Source organism: Zootermopsis nevadensis, unplaced genomic scaffold (genome assembly GCF_977971745.1).
Source record: "Zootermopsis nevadensis isolate Lab colony 2312 unplaced genomic scaffold, Znev_1.0 Znev_ptg000019l, whole genome shotgun sequence".
NCBI lineage: Eukaryota > Metazoa > Arthropoda > Insecta > Blattodea > Termopsidae > Zootermopsis > Zootermopsis nevadensis.
In genome coordinates, this window is record NW_028259151.1 from 1,159,207 (window position 1) to 1,180,279 (window position 21,073).

General features: G+C 38.8%; 1 protein-coding gene and 1 long non-coding RNA gene across 6 annotated transcripts in view; both read left to right on the top strand.

Moving 5' to 3' along the window:
- LOC110827502 (uncharacterized) overlaps nucleotides 1-21,073 on the top strand; it is a 471,708-nt gene that overhangs the window by 351,718 nt on the left and 98,917 nt on the right. For 2 of the 3 annotated variants that reach the window (XR_015535821.1, XR_015535824.1), the window contains one exon: nucleotides 646-1,822. The exons of the other annotated variant lie outside the window; for it this stretch is intronic. This is a non-coding gene — a long non-coding RNA (uncharacterized LOC110827502). Of the gene's footprint in view, nucleotides 1-645; nucleotides 1,823-21,073 lie in introns of those variants that run through there. 3 annotated transcript variants of the gene reach the window in all.
- LOC110827499 (TOX high mobility group box family member 3) overlaps nucleotides 3,856-21,073 on the top strand; it is a 312,988-nt gene continuing 295,770 nt past the window's right edge. For 2 of the 3 annotated variants that reach the window (XM_022059214.2, XM_022059216.2), the window contains exon 1: nucleotides 3,856-4,620. In XM_022059214.2, coding sequence (XP_021914906.1) covers nucleotides 4,552-4,620 — 69 coding nt within the window. In that variant the 5' untranslated portion in view covers nucleotides 3,856-4,551. The remainder of the gene's footprint in view (nucleotides 4,621-21,073) is intronic. The other variant, XM_087351384.1, reaches the window with a different exon arrangement.

Here is a 21,073-nt window from a genome sequence, read left to right on the forward strand (position 1 = left end):
ACATCAAGGTTTTGATCCCTTCTGACTCTGTTTTGAATAGGTTGCTGTTATAATAAAGCTTTGGCGTCAAATGGATCGTTCTCCTCTTCGTGTTTTCGTTTTCGTGACTCTTGATTCAAGTATAGAATTCAAATGCATGGCGAACTATAGCATGGTTAATGAACAACCAGCTAGTGCAGTATCGACGTGCGTATGAGATCGTTTACTCTACTGTGTCACGAAGTAAGCTGTCCAAAAGTCTCAGAGCAACTTTGTCGAAACACCGGGCTGTAGCCGGCTGTATCAGAGCGTCACCATATCAGTGTTACGGGGACAAAGGAACGGGAAGATACGGATGGACGGAGTCATGCCTTCTTTTGTATAAAGAGGTCGAAGAAATCGACACAAAACTTCCGACCGACATTCCAATAAGTTATTTCCCGAATGCAATCGAAATGATATTTTGTGCGGTGCCGTCTGCATTAGACCAAATTTTTCCCTCCAGGTTTCTCACCCTGGGCTGTAATGTTTCCTCCCCCTGTCGCTTCATCGTCTCACATAGTCAGTCTGGTACGCTCCAAAGGATTTCTGACGGTTTTAATATTTCTGCTTTATCGCTGTGTTGTTATGTATATGTTCTTAGAAACTGTAATTCTGGTTTTGTAGAGCACGTACCTGTACGTGGACAAATGCCTACAAGCAGAAGAAGACAATTCATTTGGATAGAATGCTGAACTAGGATAAGGAAGTGACTGAATCATGCCATGTTTGTAAGGCTAAATCAGAATGAAAACAGCAAAAAGGTCTGATTGGAGCACACACTTTAGTAAACAATGGAGTGCATTGTGTTTTTAATTTCTAGGAGCTCTAGGGACAACTTTCAGCGTGTCTGTGATATTCTCCATGCAAGAAGCAAAGTACTCGGTACTGAAGTCAGTTCTTAACTTGTAAAGACGTTAAAATGTTCGATCGTTCGTGCATTTGCTTTATTTATTTATAATTTAGGCTTCTGTGCATATATGCCTACTTAGAACGTTTCATGGAACAGTCATATCGAAACGTTTAAGCTATTCAGAAAGTTTACCCTCCAAAGCGTTACTCTTTGCATCACGTGAACACAAAATGTTCACATGATGTAAAGAGTAACGCTCTGTCCATTCGCAGATTTATCTGCTAAACTTCTCGAATGGATTTCTATGAAACTTCGTATTTTTCATTTCACTAAATCGTGTTGGGAAAGTGTAAGCGAAATTCCTGTCGGTCTTTAAAGATTAAATAGAACACCTTAAACATTAATTTCTTTTGTTATTTCTTTAATTTTATTGGGTTTTCTTTGTTCATTTAGATTTTATTTTGTTACGAATTTTATCAAAAGCAACTCATGCCTCAATCTTTCATTTGGATGCTATTTGGACCGTATTAAATCTACAAATTTTTCATACTTTTTTTGTTATTGTGTAAGCCTATATTTAACGAAGCAGCCTCCAAGGAAAAACAGTTTATACTTGTAAGACGTAACATCTCTGCGTGTTATTTGATTTGTGAACAATAGAAACTACCACTGTGCAGTGGGGTTTCTTCCTGTTGAAGTTTTTTGCAACTATACATTTATGTTTGCAATAACTGAACATCAAGACTGGCGACTGATTCAGAATCGAAAAGAGTGTAGCTGAATAATGTCTGTAGGCTAGTTCCAAACTGGAGTACACTTTTCAATTCTTGCTCTATTATATTTGTACAATCAACACTGTCTATAAATGCCATATATTGAGTAGGTTTTCTTGTGCTCTTATGAATGTCAAACACATGGTGAACCAGTACCATATTATATTATATTATATTACTATTATGTCTTATATTTCCTACAAAATTTACAGTGTACCAGCTTACAGAACCGTCAGGGTCCATAAACGTAGAAACCTATCAAACGTGTAAGTAAATTTCAAAGTCTATTTCAACGATAGGCTTGAGAAACGTATTATTATTTCATCATCGCTTCCGATCCGGCTCCATACAAGCACTGCTGCCTTTATTGGTTCCATGTCCTCGGCATTTTGTCAAATGCTTTATGGCGACGGAGTTTTCATCATTGCTGTGCACTGTAGCGGTTTCCAGTTGCGGCTTGTGCACATCTACAGCGAGAGTGCTGGTCCCAGTAACCATGTAAATGTGGAGAATTTTAAGAAGATGGCTTTCTTTTAGGTTGTTGCACCGTGTAGTCTGGTAGAAGTTTACCAGAAGACAATCTTGCTCAGACTCGCCGCCGTGAAAATCTCGAATCTTTCTTAGAGAATTGTAGACAGTCTAAACATTTAGAAAATTTTGGAAACATTTTACTTACGAAGATTTATTTATTGTTGATTTGAAACTTTCGTGATGATACATAATTAATGCTGATCCAGTTACTGGATGATGATGATGTGTGTAAGTGAGCTGTGTTGCCGACGTCGTCATAATCAAGGAGTTGTAGATTACAGTCTAAGAGGCCACATATTTCAGTTGACCTGTTTACATAATGATATTAGTTTTACTTAATAACCTTCCTTTTCTAACTACGTTTCTTCAAGACGTTTCCGGGGAGAGATCAGATCCCGTAAACGTCCTTCAAATACCCTTCACCCGGGGAACCTATTTACGAAGAGAACTAGACAATTTGATTTTAATTTTTATTTAACGAAGATGTCGGAAATGTGACATTTATCTGATGAACTTTTGTTTCCGTGAAGGTGATTCTACAGACATATATTTAATTTCGCTTTTTTTTATTTAATTACGCATTATCAACTGCAGTCTGTATGTATTGTCAGTGGTAGGTTAATTTTTTAATTAGTTCTATGCACTGGAAATCATGTGATTATTTTAAGGGACTGTTTCGTGGGAAGGATAACAATAATTCCAAAACCTTTTTTGTGATACCTAACCTCCCGGCTGAGTTTTGAACTCAGAACTCTCGAATATGAAGCAGGAGTGTTACCAATTCTACGGCGACGTACAATAATGCTGCTGTGTTGTGGGTTCGGGTTCTACGTCAATGTTCCGTATTAATTCAGTAAGTCCGATATTTTTCCGATAACAAAACATTTAACCGTTCTTTTGTTTTCTGTGATGAGCGGCTATTGGCTGAGATCCTCCTGTGTGACCCAGAATCAATGAACGCTTTATTAATTGATGAAGACTGCCGATTAATTGAAATTGGCGTGTTCATTAGCTGGCAATTTTATACAAATACATCACACGTTGGCGAGTTGTGTCTTTACTGTAATCACAGCTCTAACGGACATCTGAAACTAAACTGTTTCTGTGGAATCGACCGAAGGGGTTTCAGGGCGCATTCGTGTGGCTTCAGAGGAAATGGTGATCTACACAAAATTGCTATTGTTTTATAATATGTTTACTCGGGTAAAAATTAATTAGAATTTAAATGGAATTTTTGATGAACTGTATAACTAGTGTCAGTGGTCGGAGCTGTGTAAATTAGTTACGACTCATTTTGTTTCATGGAGTGTTTTTTTAAATACTGATTGGAAAATGATACAATTAAACGTGACCTGTCATTTTTTCCGTTCCTTTTACGGAGAGGAAAAATAATTTAAAATATGTCTGGTGCTTCGTTATTAATTTTTTGGGACTGACTGAGATTGAAATCGGCGCGGGACAGTTTTATTTTGAAGAGTTGTGCGCAGTTTGAGGGGTAATGGCGAAAGAGATAGTTATAGAGGTTATAGTAACGGTAGTGGGGGTGCAAGTTTCTTTTCCTGTGCTGTGGATGAGAAAGAGAGTGGGGGGTGTCGGTTATGAAGAAGGGGTGGTGTGTAGTGGGGCGGAGGGGGATATCCAAAGAGAGGCAAGTTTGGAACGCCGTTACCGCTGCCGTCGCCGACTCGCGGTGGCTGGTGGGACTCGACTAGCGGGCGACTACTTGCAAGAGCAGCGTGGTCGAGCTAGCATCGTCCGAGGAGTAGGAGGAGGAGGAGGAATTTCCACGCGGGCATCTCAAAACGCCGGATTTACCTGCTTCTCTTTAATCAGGACCAGCCACCTCACACAGCTTTTCCATTAAGAGACCTGGAATCCGAGAGTGGTAATCGGTGTGTACTTCATCATAGTTTAAGGCACAAGACTCAAGACTCAAGACTGTCAAATTTTAAATTACGCGCCTTTTATGTGTACGTCTAATTGACAAAAACCATGAACCAAACTGTATGGTTAGTGTCTAATGAGTTGTCGTTTGAGCTGCATCTCCTAGCAGTAGTGCAGGCTAGAGGTCCGGTTTAAGTATCTGGTCTGCGAACAGTGATCTGTGTTAGCTGTAACAATAAAGCAGTGTTTCTGTGTGTTAGTTTCTTGCTTTGACATCGCACTTGAGGCTCCACGTTTAAGGCACCGTTTGTTTTGTGGTAGCAGCGAAAGGTCGTCTTGCAACAACTGCTTGCTCCCAAGACTATATAGCAGGAAGTCATTCGTGTGAGAGGGCTGTTGTTAAATTCCGACTGTGGAACGTCTTCAGCAACGGCTGCCACGACGAGCAATTCATTAGCGGCGTTGACTCAACTTATCGGCTCGTGTGAGAGTATGGAGGCGACCTACTGCATGGGAACAGATGTAGACGTCTGCCGGATGTTCGATCAGTACCTCTACAAGGTGAGTTGTGTGGGTTCTTAAAATTACTTGTGGTCATAAATTCCTTTTCTTGTGATGACATTAATTTCATGTCTTTGGTTTTAACAAAATGGAAACTTTCGTTTTATCGCATCTACTTTCCACACTTGAGATTTTAATAGCGAAGTGCTAGGGAAGGTGTATGATTTCTTACGAAAGGGAGGAGGGCAACTTACATTTTACAATGAGGAACGTCTTGATTTTTGCACATCACTTAATGTTGTTACGACTGTTACATCTAAGAGGTTGCTGTGAGCTAAGAATTTAGGCCGAATGCTTGGGATAAAATACTGGCATTTAGAATTTTGGTGGGTAAACTTGTTCGAAAGCGTTCACTTACAGGATCATGAGGAAGATGGGATGATGTAATTAAAATATATCTTTCAGAAATAGTTTGTAAGTGTATTAGTTCGATCTGCTTGACTCTGGATCCCATCGAATGGCAAACTTCGGTTTTCCCGTGCTAAAGGGGAAATGCAAATTTGATTCAGACATCTTTTCTCGAATTTTGCAGCATTTACTATTTGAGTCCGTTGCGTTTTTTATTATCACTGTGTTGTATGCCGATTTAATTTAATATACACTTGCCACAGTTTAATTAATTTTCTATATTTTCTCTGCCACATTTTGGCAGTTCAACTTCATATTGTAACTCCACAACTTAATATTAGTTTAATTGAAATATGTTCTCTATGCTCGTAGAGTTTATGGTGGGAGGGAGAAAGCAATAAACATTCCAGGATCGTACTCGGTCAGGTTATTAGAATAATGCAATTAATATCCGACGTCATATTCAAATATATTATCGTTTACGGTACTTGTGGGTTATCGGGATACAAAACAGAGAGGCACGGCCTGACATCATCTGGATTCATATTTAGCTGAGTTCATGTGGCGGCGTACAAATGATAACGGCGATATTTTTAAAACGATTTTAAAATCTATAAACGAATTTTGGCCTCCCTAGACAGGTAGTAACAACAATTAACATCTCATGCATATCAAAATAAAATATAATAATTTGTCATTTATTGAAATAAAATATACTAACTTTCAAGTATATGTCATTTATCCGCACACATTAACCTAACACATCCTATTTTTAAAGCGATGTGTCCCGATAACCCACAAGTACCGCGTTTACGTATCTGCGTTTGGAATATGCTTTTGTCAGCGGTGCTGCATACAGGTCTACCCTAAATTCTGGCGGTACTTCAAGGCACTTGGTAAAAAGAACAGAAAACGCAACTGTTCAAGCAGCGTCGCACAAAGCGTAGTTGACTGTTGATGGCTATCTTTGGGTTGTAGCGTCTTATAGTCTGGTAGAAGTAGTGCAACGCATCAGAGGTCCTTGCTGCCTCCATTATCAAGGCGCTGTTGTTGATTGTTGATGGAAACAGCAAGGACCCAGAAGACTACCGTCTTCGTACTCATTGCCTTGAGAACCTTAATTCCTATTGAGTTAATTGTTCTTACAATTTGGCGTTGCGATATAATTATCAAACAGGCGTACCTGTACAAAATATGTTTTCATCGTCTGTATTTTCTTGCTTTTTTTAGTCCTCCGGTGTCGTATAAACCTATTTTGTATTTTTTTTTACATTAACCCGTTAAATAATGTGCTGAGCTCCGTGTGTGGGGGGTGGGGGGTTTCAGCAATCTCAGTACTACAGAAAAACACGAGCGAGATTTACAATCCGTATTTTAAAAAGATACACTACATGGCTACTAAATTTATTCTTTAAAATGTATTTAAATGTTGACAGAAGTGCTTTGTGAAGGAGGTAGTACTTAAAACAATTTTAATGCATTCTTGCGGCTGTTAGTTTCATCCACTTATAAATACTATCTCCAGTGCAGCTGAAAATTGTCGGCAATCTAACAAAATCGATGAAGTCATAGGAATTGAAGGTAGGTGCGTTTGGGGTCCACAAAATATTACATAATGTAACATTTCTTTGATGAAAGTCGGGTGTAGTGTTCTGTTTATACAACACACGTTATTCACGATATGGGAAGAGTTATTGACTCGGACTGCCCCCTGTTTTATCAGTATTGTTTGAGCTTTGCTTGGATAAATAAGAACAATACTATTTGTCTGCATAGTGAAAGAATACTTAATGAAACATAGAGGAATAGTAGAAAACCGTTACTGAAAGCAATGTTACCTTACATAAAATGAGTTATTTCTAATTTAAAGCCTAGATTTTATATATCACATCCTCTTTGGTAAATGATGGCTTACTGTGGGTACACGTTCTATTGCTAATTTTTTTCTGAGTCATCATACGTACACCTGAAATTGACGTATGGACATTTTAAACCAGGGTTATACAATTTGTTGTAGTGTGTGATTATGATCTCGCTGTAACGTATGTTTGGATGCTGTGCCACGTGTTGATGAAATGTTTATATTTCCCACGGCGCGTACGGTATTGCATCGGTCACAGGTTCGAATTCCAGCTTAGAGATTGTTAATTGTCTTTGCTTTTCTGCGATACCCTTTGCTGAATAATTGCAGAGACCTTGAAAACCGGGTGACTCCCACCGTGTTCGGAAAAAAAATTGCCAACTTAGATATATTAAACCTCTGAAAACTAAAGTAGCTGGCGTTGAAAGCAGAGATAAGTTCTTCGCGTAATAAGGACCTATTTCCTTCTGTGACGCATTGTGAATGTTGTAGCATTGCGCCGATAAACCTAAGTATTCAACTTATATAGTATACAGGGTTCGGGAAGTATTCTCGTCTGCTGTTTCGTGATGACGGAAGAAGAATCAATGCCGGCGATTAGAAAATTGCTATTATGTGTCCTCATTGTGTCGCAAAAAGTCGTAAATTAATGGAGCAGAGTTCTTGAGAAACTGATAGTCGCTGAAAAGTCGAGAAAGAGGAAACTATTACTCTTCTCTCCCCCCCGCCCCCCCCGCCCCTCATGAACACGATGGTCCATTGCCGCTTTCAGCATCATTTGACACAGATTCCGTTCATGAGCCACATCTATTTTATTTCCTTATTATTCGTTTTAATTGCTTCCTTTTATCTACGCCTAGGTCTTCTGAGTGGTCACTTTCCCTTTGCATTTATATCCACCAAGCTCACTACACGTCCGCCTATGTCATTATTGATTTGATGATCCTAATAATACTTGAAGAGTACAAATTATGAAAGTTTACATTATGCAGTTTTCTCCAGCCTCCTGAAGCTGCATCCCTCTTTGATCCGCTTGTTCTTGTCAGCGCCTTTTCTCAAACGCCCTCAATCTCTGTTGTTGAATGAATGTCAGAGACTAAATTCCACACCATAAAAACAATTGAAACCCATTGGCTTACCTTTTATAGTCTGTGGTGCATAATTCAACTACCTGACGTTTTATGTTGACTTATATGTATTTATGTATTACTAACAAGTATTTATAAGAACCATACCTAGAGGCTTTTATGCTACAGACGTGACAAAGAGGTTTTTTTTTATTAAAATTGGATACCCTAGTTTTATATTCTAGCTGTTACAATATGTTCTATTTATTAACCTCATAGGAGGAAAGAAACTTAATGAAGTACGTCTGTTTTGACTTTCGAATTCATCGTCACTTGGGCCTATACCGTGACTGATTCAGAGTCCAATATTTTGTTGTACATCGGCCATTGTCTGAGATATATTGATATAACCTACATGATGTTTCAAGAGTTGGCACTGTTCCCATCTTCGGGTGATAGGTTATCATTATGCCGACATATTTCTTTTTATTACTAAAGTTAGGATAACTGATGACGGCTGGAAAGGAACCCTCGAATTTTGGCATACAACACTGATACACTAACCACTTAACACTAACATAAAAGTAAGATCTATGTAAATTACCTCAAGAGGAGCGTAGAACCAGCTTACGGAACGTCGTGCACATGAAATTTAGGCTGAATTTATACAACAAAACACCAGCTAGCTATTGGCATTATAGACAAGATACTAAAATATTGGTCTTCTGGGATGTAACGCCATGTGGACTTGTAATAATATTGGGTTTCTGAAAATGGAGACGGTATGTTCCTTCGAAGCGTTGTTGTCTACTCACAATTCCACACTGCGCTACAACCTTAAAGACCACAGTGATATTCTGTGACCAAGTTTATTTTCCGGGCACAAATTATTCCAAAATGTTTGCGCATTGAGTACTATAAACGTGCACTGTCTTGACGTGATTTGTGAAAGCTGGTATCTGACCGAAGAAGGCTGTTTTCTGGGTTGTAGTGTCATGTAGGCTGCTAGAAATTTACCAAAGTTTCAGAAGTTTTTGCTCTCTCCATCATCAGGGCAATGGCACGGACCCATGAAACTTCCACCAAACTACACGGCGGTACAACTCAGAGGACAGCCATTTTCATAGTCACTGTCGTGGAGAACCTTAAATTCTGCTGCCCCATCGAAGAGGGGGTGCATGATTTTGCTTTGAGTATACAGTTGTCCACCCAGGTCACGTCATGTTGTAACCCTCTCGCGGAAGTCCATCAGTTGTATTTCAACAGTCGAAGTGCAAGGATGAGTTTTTCATTAGTGCAGTGCGTGTTCATTGTCGAACAGTACCTGGTTTCTCGTTCTTACTTAACTTGCCAGAATGAGGTTTGACATACATTTCCCGACTCTCCTCTGCCAAACTAATTGACAATATTTTTTCGATCGGCCTATACTTTACAGTTGCCTCTTTGCAAATCCCTACCCGGTCAACAGTTGTGATAAAATTCCTGTTTCTTTCGGCGTCACGTGAGTTGTAATTTCGCATTTCAAATACCATTAAGTAACTCAAATACCGATATTAGAAGGCGCTGGAATATCTCAATGGGCTGCACAATCGAGGTTTGATTCCTGGCAGTTGAAGGGATTTTCCTCTCCGCCACCATATGCAGGCCAGCTTCGAGGTTAACCCGGCCTCTTGTGCATTGGTAATTGAGGATTTTTCGTCGGATGCAAAACGGCCGGAGAGTGACCGCTCATTTCCATCTTGAGTCGAGTTAATGCGTTGAGCTCTGCCTGTAGTTCATCTACACGCCTCCAGTTATAGTTCCTAATCACAGGAACCACTTTACCTACACCGCACCAGTCTTGACAGTTATATAATTTCCTGCAACACACTGTCAGCCTCTAGTTATTTTCAGTTACCGAAACGTGACTGTGTAAATACAGGCCGTGTAGTTTATGGTCGACGTATTATTCAGGTGCGGCCCAGAACTCATTGCAGCAAACAATTACCGACTTAAGCGTTGCATTATATTTGTAGACGGGATGGTTTAATTACAGCATCCAATATGGCCGCTCAACGCTAAGGCAGTTTGTGGTCCAGGACTGCTCGAAACTTGGGATGTGTGTCCGCATTTGTCTGGATGGACTGATCCCACATCGATAATTCCTGATGAATGCCCAGTAGGGTCTAGATCAGCATTTCTCAACCTCTGGTACGCGTATCACTGGTGGTACGCGAACTAAGTAAGAAAATTAATCCATGCTGAAATTAACTGAAAATTTTTGTTTGGCTAAACAAGCACAACTTTCGCACTGAATCCTAAATTAGTCTGTTATGTATTCAAAAATAGGCTTTTTGTGCAATATGAAATGGTCATATATGTATGTACACTTCAGTTTTTGCTGTTATGTGGTTGAGTAGTTATTAAACTATTCACTACTTGAGCATTATTTTGCACATACCTTTCTGTATATTTAATGTAGCTTTTCTTTCAGTAAATGCAGTTAAAGAGAGAAACTGTTTCTCATTGAAGTAGTTACACATGTGGTGACCGCGAAACGTTAGTTACGCCACTGGAGGCAGGCATCAAGTTTTTCCTGAACGCATTTTGTTAGTGGTACATTTGATGTGTCAACTTAGAATTAATGGTACACCAGCAAAAGAAGTTGAGATCCCCTGGTCTAGGTTATAGTGAAGAAAGGCCTGAATGGGGTTTATTGGTGTTAAACTTAGTCTCTTACATTTAGCTGTCCCACTATGCGCCATGTAGGCGCTTGGGGGGGAGAGGTATAGATCCTACTCATTCTTGACCTCGGCACCAGATGGGGTGAGTGGTCAGCATCACGCCCTGGCCACGCTTTACCCCCGGAAAAGGGCCCCGGTACCCATTGGACAGGAATAGATTGAAAATGAAGTTATTCTGGGTTTTGGCGCCATGTTGACTCGTGGGTGGATGCCAAAATTTTGAATAAACAAACTGTATCTTCAGAGCTGAAATGACTTTAGCTTTGAAAATGGATTAATCATCATCATCATCATTATTCTCACCACTGTGAAAACTTCAACTCTCTTACAGATTGAGAACATAGGAACATGGTGAAGTGGAGAATAATTTTATCTAAGAGGAGAGGATGTGCAAGGAGGAGCTTCATGATTTTACGGTGACCAAATCAATTGGTGAGATATGTAACAGGCGTAGAGAGATGATAAATGCTGACATTTTAGCGGGAAAATGTGAATGGCTGAGAGTAGTTTGAAGATATAAGCATAGATGGGAGAATATAATTAATTTTCAAAATAAATGTAATACGAGGATTTGGATTTGATTTATTTGGCTCAGGATAGGACTTATTGACGGATTTTTAAGAACTTAATAAACAAGCGTCGAGTTCTATAAACAGCTTGGTGCTATTGCGGGTCTCTCAAGATGCAGTCTGCTGATTGGAGTTATAAATCTGTACATTGAACCTTAACTGAGCCAATAGAAGGGGGTAGATGTAATAATCTTATTTATTGATCATAAATTAGAGTCCGCACCGAAACCTTTGTTTACATGAACGGCATTTAGTTCTGACAGTCATAGAAATGAGCCATCGAATTCATAATGTCTGTGCGAGTCTAAAGAAGTCTAATATAAATTGTATAGGCTTATGGGAAACGGTAACAGATGTTGCACAGTGTAGCTTATAGTTTAAATAATACATAATGTAAATCGTTTGTATTATATTATTGTTACCGAAGCAAGGAATGCGTTAGTACAATAGTAGCAGACTTCCTGGACCATGACATGTTGGCGTTATCAGAGAATTCTTAATTCTTCAGGTCCATTTAATAACACTTTTATAGTCCAGTGGTAACTGTATATACCACCTGCTTTATAATCAGCAACTCTGCATTTTATATTTATCGGTTTCGTGTGATTCTTAGAATCAGAAGCGATTATTTCCCCCAACATTTACCAGCTCGTCTCTGTAAGCGATAAATATTTTTTGACGTAAATACGTCTATAAAGGTGGCGACTGACTTGTAACATTTGCCTGTAATGTAACGTGTTACAAATCGAGCTTTACACAAGTGAAGACAGCGAACGGAGCCGCTCGATGCGAGCCGCTCACGCTTGCGGGCGCTCCATCGTGTTGTCGGTTTTTTCGCGAATCCCTTTGAGTGTTACATTACAAGTCAGTCAGTCAGTCAGTCGAGCGGCGTCGTAACGAGCATTCACGAGTTCTTTAAATAAGAGTAGCGTATTAAATGGAACAAAGATAACACAACCTCCATGTCCGACATATTGAATGAAATGAAGGGAGCACACACGAGCACAGTCGAGCCGAGCGTTCAAAACGAGCATTCGATGCGCCTCACCAGTTGTGGTGTAATGTAACATGCTCGCCGCGAATGTTACATTACGAGTAAATGTTACAAGTCAATCGCCATCTTAACGAAGGGTTATTCGGCAAAAAAGTGGAACGAAAAAGTGTAACAATGGTTTACAAACAACAATGACATTATTGTTACCTACGTCGTCTGTTTACTTGCCATTGTTGCCGTCAACAATGGGCTTTCGTTAGTGTGGAAAGAGTTGAGCTGTGAATTGCTTGTAGAAGAAGTGCGTCGTAGTTTGTTGCGTCATACTATGTACAAGATGGATGACATTGAAGCTAAATGACTCCATAAAGCAGAATATATGAGACAGTACAGAAAAAGTAAAAATATAGAAGTTGTTGAGTCTGGAAATTGCTCCTGCACAAAATAAAACACCCTTATCCGTCATATACGATGAACATGCAGAAGAGTTGTCATTTCCAGGCATCTGTTTAGGAAGATCTAGGCAATTTAAAGAACATCACAAGGTAACACCATTCATGATGGCAACCAATTGTAAAGCGGGTATAAAGGAAATATTTATAATAAAGCCAATATATAAACTTCCTTTCCGTATAGACGTATTTACGTCAAATTCTCCGGAACCATGGTTCCACTGACAATTTTTGTTGAGGTACGGACTGATTGTTGTTTTTCTTGTTGTTGTTTAGACTAACGTCGTCATTGCAATTATTGTATTATACAGGATGGCGGACGAAATGTTACGTAAGTTTTATATTTATATTTTTCAGTGTGTGCTATATGCCCGTCTCATATCAGAATTATAAAGACGCGCTATTTTGAAACTATTCGCACATCTTAATTTGAGATTGACATTATTTGTGTAAACTATAGAGATTACTGTTGTGATCATGAAATTAGTCTAGAATACCCTAATAGTCGTCAGGTATTATACTTTTGTGTGTAGCAAACTAATGTTTAGTCCACAAATTTTGAGTTCTAATGATCACGTTGTGTTTGTAGGACTGCTAAATGTATCATGAATCTCACCTAAAATAAATTCATGTCCTTCGCAGTGCAAGTTGTCGCCTTCATGAAATCCTCGCCTTTCTTACAAGGTTTTTGCCCTTCGGACCCTATCCGACTTTACACAAACTATTCAACAACCTCATTTGTGGTAATCTCTAGCTTACCGGTAGACATGGCTGCTCCACTTAACCTGTTATTCTTAATGTTATCGGAAATTTTGTTTATTTCACAAATTCCTCACATCCTCATTTCGCTGTCTGTCTCAAAGTTACTCCTTTCAGTCCATGTAAAAGTGTAATTAGTGCTGCTTCGATCCCTTGGTTATATATCGATCTTATCATGCGAGATCACCTTGTATGTACATCATATGCCTGATGATGGGGGCGGAGATGGTTCCCAAAACGTTTTCTTCGTGTAACCAATTGACGCGGCTGATTGCCCGAGAAGACTTTGGAGTTTAGTTGCCGCGAAAGCACCAAATCATATATGCTCTTAAGCGTGTACGTATACAAACTGGCACTGTTATTGTAAAAGTATATTTTTCTTTCAGTTAAAATCGCAACATGTCAGGCCTTCAGCCTTAAAAATTGTGTAAATTGGTTAGTGAGAAGGCACTTAATGCCGTTATGACCTAAATACGTCTATATTTTAGGGTCAGTGTCATTCCGCAAAAACGTGTGACGAAAATGTGTAAGATGGTTACCTAGGAAACTTCATCTGTTTATCAACAAATAAACAACAATAGTTACCTAGGGAACGTCATCTGTTTATCAACAAATCGACAATAATGGTTACCTAAGGAACATCTATTTACTCGACATTTTTGTTACCTAGGAAACATTACATTACCTTACCTTACATTACATTAGTTTACATTACATTCAGCTACCACAGACCCATATTAAGCGTAACTAATTCAAGTTAAATAAGCAATGTCTTAATCAAACTTTACTCAAGTGTAAAGCATGTATAAAGGAAATATTTAGAATAAAGCCAATATATAAACTTCCTTTCCATATATCCGTATTTACGTCAAATTCTCCGGAACCTTGGTTCCACTGACAACTTTTTATTTAATGGAAAAAGTCTGTTTTTCAGTAATGTCTGTCTTGCATAAATCCTTCGTAAGTTTCCGTGGTTGTAATTGTGTACATAGGCCCACGCCATACTAAACTTACATGCAGACTATAGCTTGTATTTATGTTTCCCATGTTTCTGTTTTCTTTCCTTGTTGGGAGGTCATAGATGCCAAGTCCGATGAACCATAGGATATTCTAATATATTACTTAAACTTCTCCATATATGGACTTCTGTTTAATTTGGCAAGGGATATGTAAAGTAAATATATAGTTTTACGAGCTCAGATAGTTTTATATTTGCATTGTACGGAATAAACTGCTGATCAATTTTTATCCGTTTTAATTGGGACTTGAAATAAATAGTTAAAGAATTATATGGAGACGTAAGGTGGCGAATGATTGGCAATGGCATGTGTCACGACTAAAGAATAAATCAGCAGTGGTGCACATCAGTCTGTGGCAGCTTGCTGTCTATAGAAACTGCTAGTAGACCGTATCACATATTGAAGCTATTCTGTATTATTTATCGCGATCTATAATCAAAATTGTGTTTGCGCTGCATTGCTTGGCAACTGAGTGATGAACATGAAATACTTGTACAGAAAAATATCACCGTGATTATCATTATCATAAAGTATTTTATTTGTACCAGATTTTGATATTCTGTGGGTATTTATTAACTTTGTCTGAACAATAAAGCGATCTGAGGTTCTGACGGCGGTGAGTACGAAGATGGCTGTGTTCTGGTTTGTAGTGGCGTGTCGTCTGGTAGACTACACGATAATTGCGTTGGTGATGGACCTCTGAGAAGGTTGGTTAACTTATTAGACTATACGACGCTGCAACCTAGAGGAAGGTCATCTTATTAAAGCGATATTTCGCTGCGGGGGTTACATGTAATTCGGCAGCGTTGTTTCAGTTATCCTGATTGTGGGAAGATGTACGAAACTTAAACCACAATGACGAAGCTTGGGAAGAGTCACTAATTTGAATTTGGCGTGACACCGTTTTCGGAATTTTATTGTATGATTTATCTTTTGCTGTAATACTTACATTAAAATCCTTTGGGCGAATGTGTGAGTTGGTCCCTATTTACATTTGATTTGCTATAATTTGTTTTCGATTAAGCAGTTGAGGACAGCCGACAAAATATGGTCCCCCAATTTGGAAACATGGCTGTAATATAAGAATCGTTGATGTGAAATGTGTGTTACGAAACTTTTCACAAATCTCTGATAATATGGAACGGCCTGTGCGACATTTGAAGTAGGTGTGTGGAATTGTCTGAGGAGCTCGCCCGATGGCTGTTGTTGAACCTTCGGGTTCTGTTGCCTCGGTGTCAGTTACACACACAGAAACGAATTATAAAGTGACCAGTAATGTTTTTAAATCTAATATTTGTATCAGTCACACATTAAATTTACTACATTCTTTGTTTCTTAAACCCTTAAACGGCAACGTTTGTTGTAAAAATTATGTGACGTTAAGTTGCAAAACGTTAGTGTAAACTAGTCGTAGCAGGAAATTGTCTTCTCACCACCGCATCCAGACCGAATTTGAGTCCTCATTAGCCAATGAAAATTACTTCTTCTTGGTTTCTTTCCAAAGGAATAAAGCGTCCGAAGCGTGATGCTCACTGATCACTCCTGTCTACTGCCTAGGTAAAAACTTTGTAGATTTCTTTCCCACCAGAGGTATTCATGGTATGGTGCGTAGACAGAGGCTTAATTTTACTCTTTGATTAACTAATACCGTGCCAAACATATTAGCGCTTTGGTGAAATATAAATTTCCACTGTATGCATTGAGAAAATGAGATACATAAATATATTTTCGAATGTAGTGCATTTGGGTACCTCATAGCATTGAACGAAGCTGAAGTCGGCGCCATGTAGTATAGTATAAGTTTACCGACGTTGCGGAGGTGCTTACTGCCTCCATCATCAAGGTGATCATTGCACCATCGCCCTGATGATGGAGGTAGCACGAATCTCTGAAACGTCGGTACATTTCTCTCAGACTAAACAACGCAATATCCTAGAAGACTGTTATCTTCATACTTGTCGCCTTAAGATCCAGAAATCTCACCAAATAATAACTTAGCTTCATAGCCATACGATGATAGTCCTACGTAGTAGCTCAGTGTTAGACATCTTTTCTGTTCATAAGATAATCTGTTGTTGACACGTGTAAGCAGGTCGGCGGGAGAAACATAGGGTTCTCTGATGCTGTTCGGTAATCACTTAGCACACAAGTTACACTTGTGAAGATGTGTTAAGGACAGTCCATCTTTTTGAAGTATAAAGAATAAGAGTTTATATTATGGGGGTATGAGTGATCGAGTCCTAAAGTGGGATTCGTTGTTCACGTCACTTCTGTTGCAGAGAAGCTGTTTCCTACACAGCACAATTGGAGATGAGCGTTTTGTACCATCAGCAGTAGAGGTGGAGGCACCGTTCACCCTCTTCCCAAGCCCCCTAACAAACCCACCCCCAACTTGGAGATCGATGCTTTGGGAAAGTTGTGATGTTAGTTGAGGGAGACCCTTTCCAACTACTCTGCGATATAATTTGCATGAAGTGCCTCAAGCCATATGGACTACAAAATAAGCAAAAGAGACGGAGAGACAGGACCGATAACTTTATTGCATTACTTCGTTGAGTAAGCTACATTCGTGCAAGTATGATAATAGTACCGCATCTGCGCATGTATATTGCTAGGATTGCATGTTTGGAACAGCTGGAGTTATTATTCTTTTAGATTAAATAACTTCTATATTTTAAACTTTCGAAAGGCACAAAGGTGATTGCTACAAGATATTCATGTCTTTGGCTTATTTGGCATTCAAAAGAATTGTGGTTGATTTTGTCTAGACATTATGCCAGACTTCTTACCGTTTCACGTGTATCGTCATCGTCATCTTAACTCACGCCAGTGGTATTCGTTAATTTCTACAATTAAATTTGAAGAATTATGAAGAATTGATCTTATGTATGGAATCCCTTTTCTTTGGATACGAATTGAAATATTAACCTCGATATCATAACAGTCAACTTTCTGATTTTATGCTATTGCTTCAGTAACAATAGTATAATAATATCAGCCGCCATTATCGTTATTTTTAAAATAAATCAGTCATCAGTAGCCAAAGCCTTTTGTGTAAAATTTTTTATTTTAACTTGTTTTATTATGGTTGATCCTTAGTTTGCTGTATTTGTTAATTTTCTTAAAAACAAAGCACGCACCCATCTGGCTGTACATTTAAGTTGCCTTACTGGAGACCACCCCCATTTTTATACTTCAAAATTTCGTACCACCAGTAAGACTAAGATGACGATATTGCGTGCTTTAGAGGTGGCAGTAATACTAGCGCTACTTAATATATCTCTGTAATTTTGTATAAAATAGATCTTTGGAAAGATATAACTTTTGTTAATGCATTTTTTTTAATAAAAGGTAAATTGTCTGTCACGTGTAATCTACGTTATTTTTCTCAATGACTAACCGATAGCTTATGAACAACTGGACCTAAGTACGCGAGGGTTTGTGGGGTAATACGGTATATAGAATGTCAGAAAACATACTTACATATTCCGTATGAAACACGTTTTGTGTGCTAAAGAGTTCCAAACTTGGCGGCGACGGTGCTATTCTGTGAGGTTACATGTGACAAAGGTCTATATTTCATGGAATTCCAGTACTAATGGAAATTGTGCACAGAAATGTATCACGTGACTGCAATTACGGATAATCCTTTTAAGCCTGGCATAAACATAGTCTGAAGAAGAATACATCAGAACTTCGATCTTTACCAAGCAATTTCTGTATAAGGTCATCTTTTTTTAAAAAGAAGATGACCTCACACAGAAATTGCAAAAATTATAGTCACAGCGTTATCTCGAGATTTTATGGCAACATTTGACGCAGTTCCGTTTAATATTCAAGCAGTGTTTAATGTACTTCCACGTATTTCCATGGAATACTCCGTTATGAATCGTGAGTTTATGCCTCGGTGTTAACAAATGACTATGCATTATATCGATAATGATCCATGACCTTACCTTATGAACTCTGTTGTAATATACCGATCAGTGGCGCGCTGTTCTTATTTAACTATAGTTGATTGTTGTGGTGATTAACAGCTGTATGATTATATATGTTATCGCCCACATACTATACAGTTCTGTTACGAATGCAAGTAGTATTAATAGACCCTGTATTACATACTGTATTCTTGTCCAATTAGAAGACTACTGCATCAGTACCAAGGAATAATATGTATTTTAACATTACTATTACTTTGTTTTGGACTATAGGCTTCTAGTTTAATTATGTTCGTGTTTCGTTCTTAATATCTAAGTGTATCTTCAAGACGCCTGCTGTAGCAATGTTTCGTTCTTTATGAAGAAGTAACTTAAGAAATGAAATTGTGGATCTTATCACAAACTACGCTGCTCTTAACGCTAACATATAAGTTGTAACTTTTGAAACGAATAATGTATTGTGTTTGAAATGAAGAGGCTTGCATTAACCACTACTGGATAATAAACGCTTTGCTATCCTTATTATTAGACGATATAATGTGTGTTTATCACAGGATTCGATGCACCCATCTACTATGAAACATAGTGGAATAAGTTTAACAAAACTTGTAGCATTTATAAGTTGATGCCCCAAATCTCCGAAAATGATACACCAGGATGAAACTTGACTTCTTTGGATGATAACGTAATGCCCATTCTCTAAGAAACATATCTCTCGGATGGGAGCAAACCAATGAAGATTGGTTTCTGGTTGTTCTGTCTAACACTCAGGATCATGACATCAAGATTATTTCGTGCAGTTGCTGTGTCGTTATAATAATCTTTTGTAAACATCGCCGCAAAAGTATTATGTTGCTTTCCTAAGGAAAGTCACCCAAAAATCATCTTTTATTCTTAACTTTCGGTACCATTTCCCGTTATCCAAAAACGGACACTTTCAGATCTTATTGAGTTATTATTTGGAGGGGGAAAATGCCTGAGCCTGCTATACGACTCGACGTTTAAGGCTAAAATCTGTGGAGCAGAATCCTAGAGAAGTTGACAGTCGCTGAGCTGGTCAGGCAATTAATTACCTGCCTTTCATGGAACCCAAAGGTGTATTACCGTGTTCAAAGTAGCCGCCGCTGGACCTCATCCAGAACCAGATGAATCCAGTCACATTCCCACATTCTTTAAGGTCCATTTTAATATTATCCTCCCATCTCCTCCTTCACGTTTCAAGTTGTCTCTCCCCTGCGGGTTTTTGGTCTGAAGCGTTGAATGCGTTTATCCCTGATCATCAGTTACATTAGCGTAAAGAGTTAAATGAATGTTAGATTTTCGAAAACGTCTCTCTTATGAATACATTTATAGCTAGATAATGAGTGATTGTATTATAGCCATAAGGTTCTTTCACCCAGAACGTGACAACGAAGTTTGTTATGCTTCGTTGTCTTTGTCATATTATAAATATCTGAACACTAAGACGATACCCTTTTTTATTTCATACTTAAATTTAATTAATTACATTTTATGTGCTAACAGTCTTCGTGTAAGCCGTTTTTCGCTGACAAAGTCAACATATTTCTCCGTCACGTTGAATGGAAGGGGAGTGTCTATGAAAGACATCGCCTCACGGTGGGTGGTAGCCATTTGCTCCTCCAGCTATTAATTTTTTTCTTCCTTTCGTTAGCTTGGCTATTGTTACCTCTCGTCTCAGGGACATAACAGTGACAAATTAACAGTGCACGGACCACAGCAACAAAACGTTCCTTAATTAATGTTCTTAAAATGGGGTATTGGAAATACAACATGTTTTATCAACCTTATGAGCCGGGATAGCTCAGTCAGTATAGTGACTAGATACGGGCTGGACGACCAGGGTTCGACCCCCGACGGGGGCAGAGGATTTTCCCTCTATCCTCTGCGTCCAGACCGATTCTGGGGCCCACCCAGCCTCCAATCTAATGGGTACCGGGGTCCTTTCCCGGGGATAAAGCCGGCCGGGGCGTGATGCTGACCACTCACCCCAATCTAGTGCGGAGGTCAAAGAGAGAAGCTATACTCCACTCACCCCAAGCGCATGTATGGCACGTAGCCTTATTTAGTCGGGTTGGTCGTTGTGTGTTAAGATAGTAATTTCGAGTTATCTAGTAATTGGTGTAACGAATTTATGAGGGTAAGTTTTGAAAAATACAGGGGCCATGTTAACCGAAGTTGCTTCCATATGTTAGCTTCCCCACTGCTATTGCTGTGCATGTTTATCTTCGGTCTTTTGACATAAAACACATTTAGACACAATTTTCTTTGTTTTATAAAGAAAACAAGATGAAAAACACCCAAAATTGAAACTTATTGGCTTTTTAGTAGAGTTTTTGTACTTGTACAGCAAAGACTAGTTGGAATTTATATCCAAATGTGCGTCATGTGCCGCCAGCCTTATAAATAAGAACCAGTAACTCTTGTTATCAAAACGAAATTCAGTTGTCTTATTGCCGTAGATTTGCATGCATTGGCGCTACGGACTGGGACCCATCACTTTTTGATAGATTGCTTGGTAAATATTATAATGCGTCACATTAGCGTCCACACTGAAGGCCGCATGAACGTGGATGTTTTATTTTTATAGAACTACCGGAAATAAATTTCTTGATAGGAGCTGCCAGTAAGGGAAAGTGTGGCTGTCGGTTACTTGATGGAGAATGTTGACATTATTCCGTGCACTATTCCTCCTGTTGTTTCCAGGA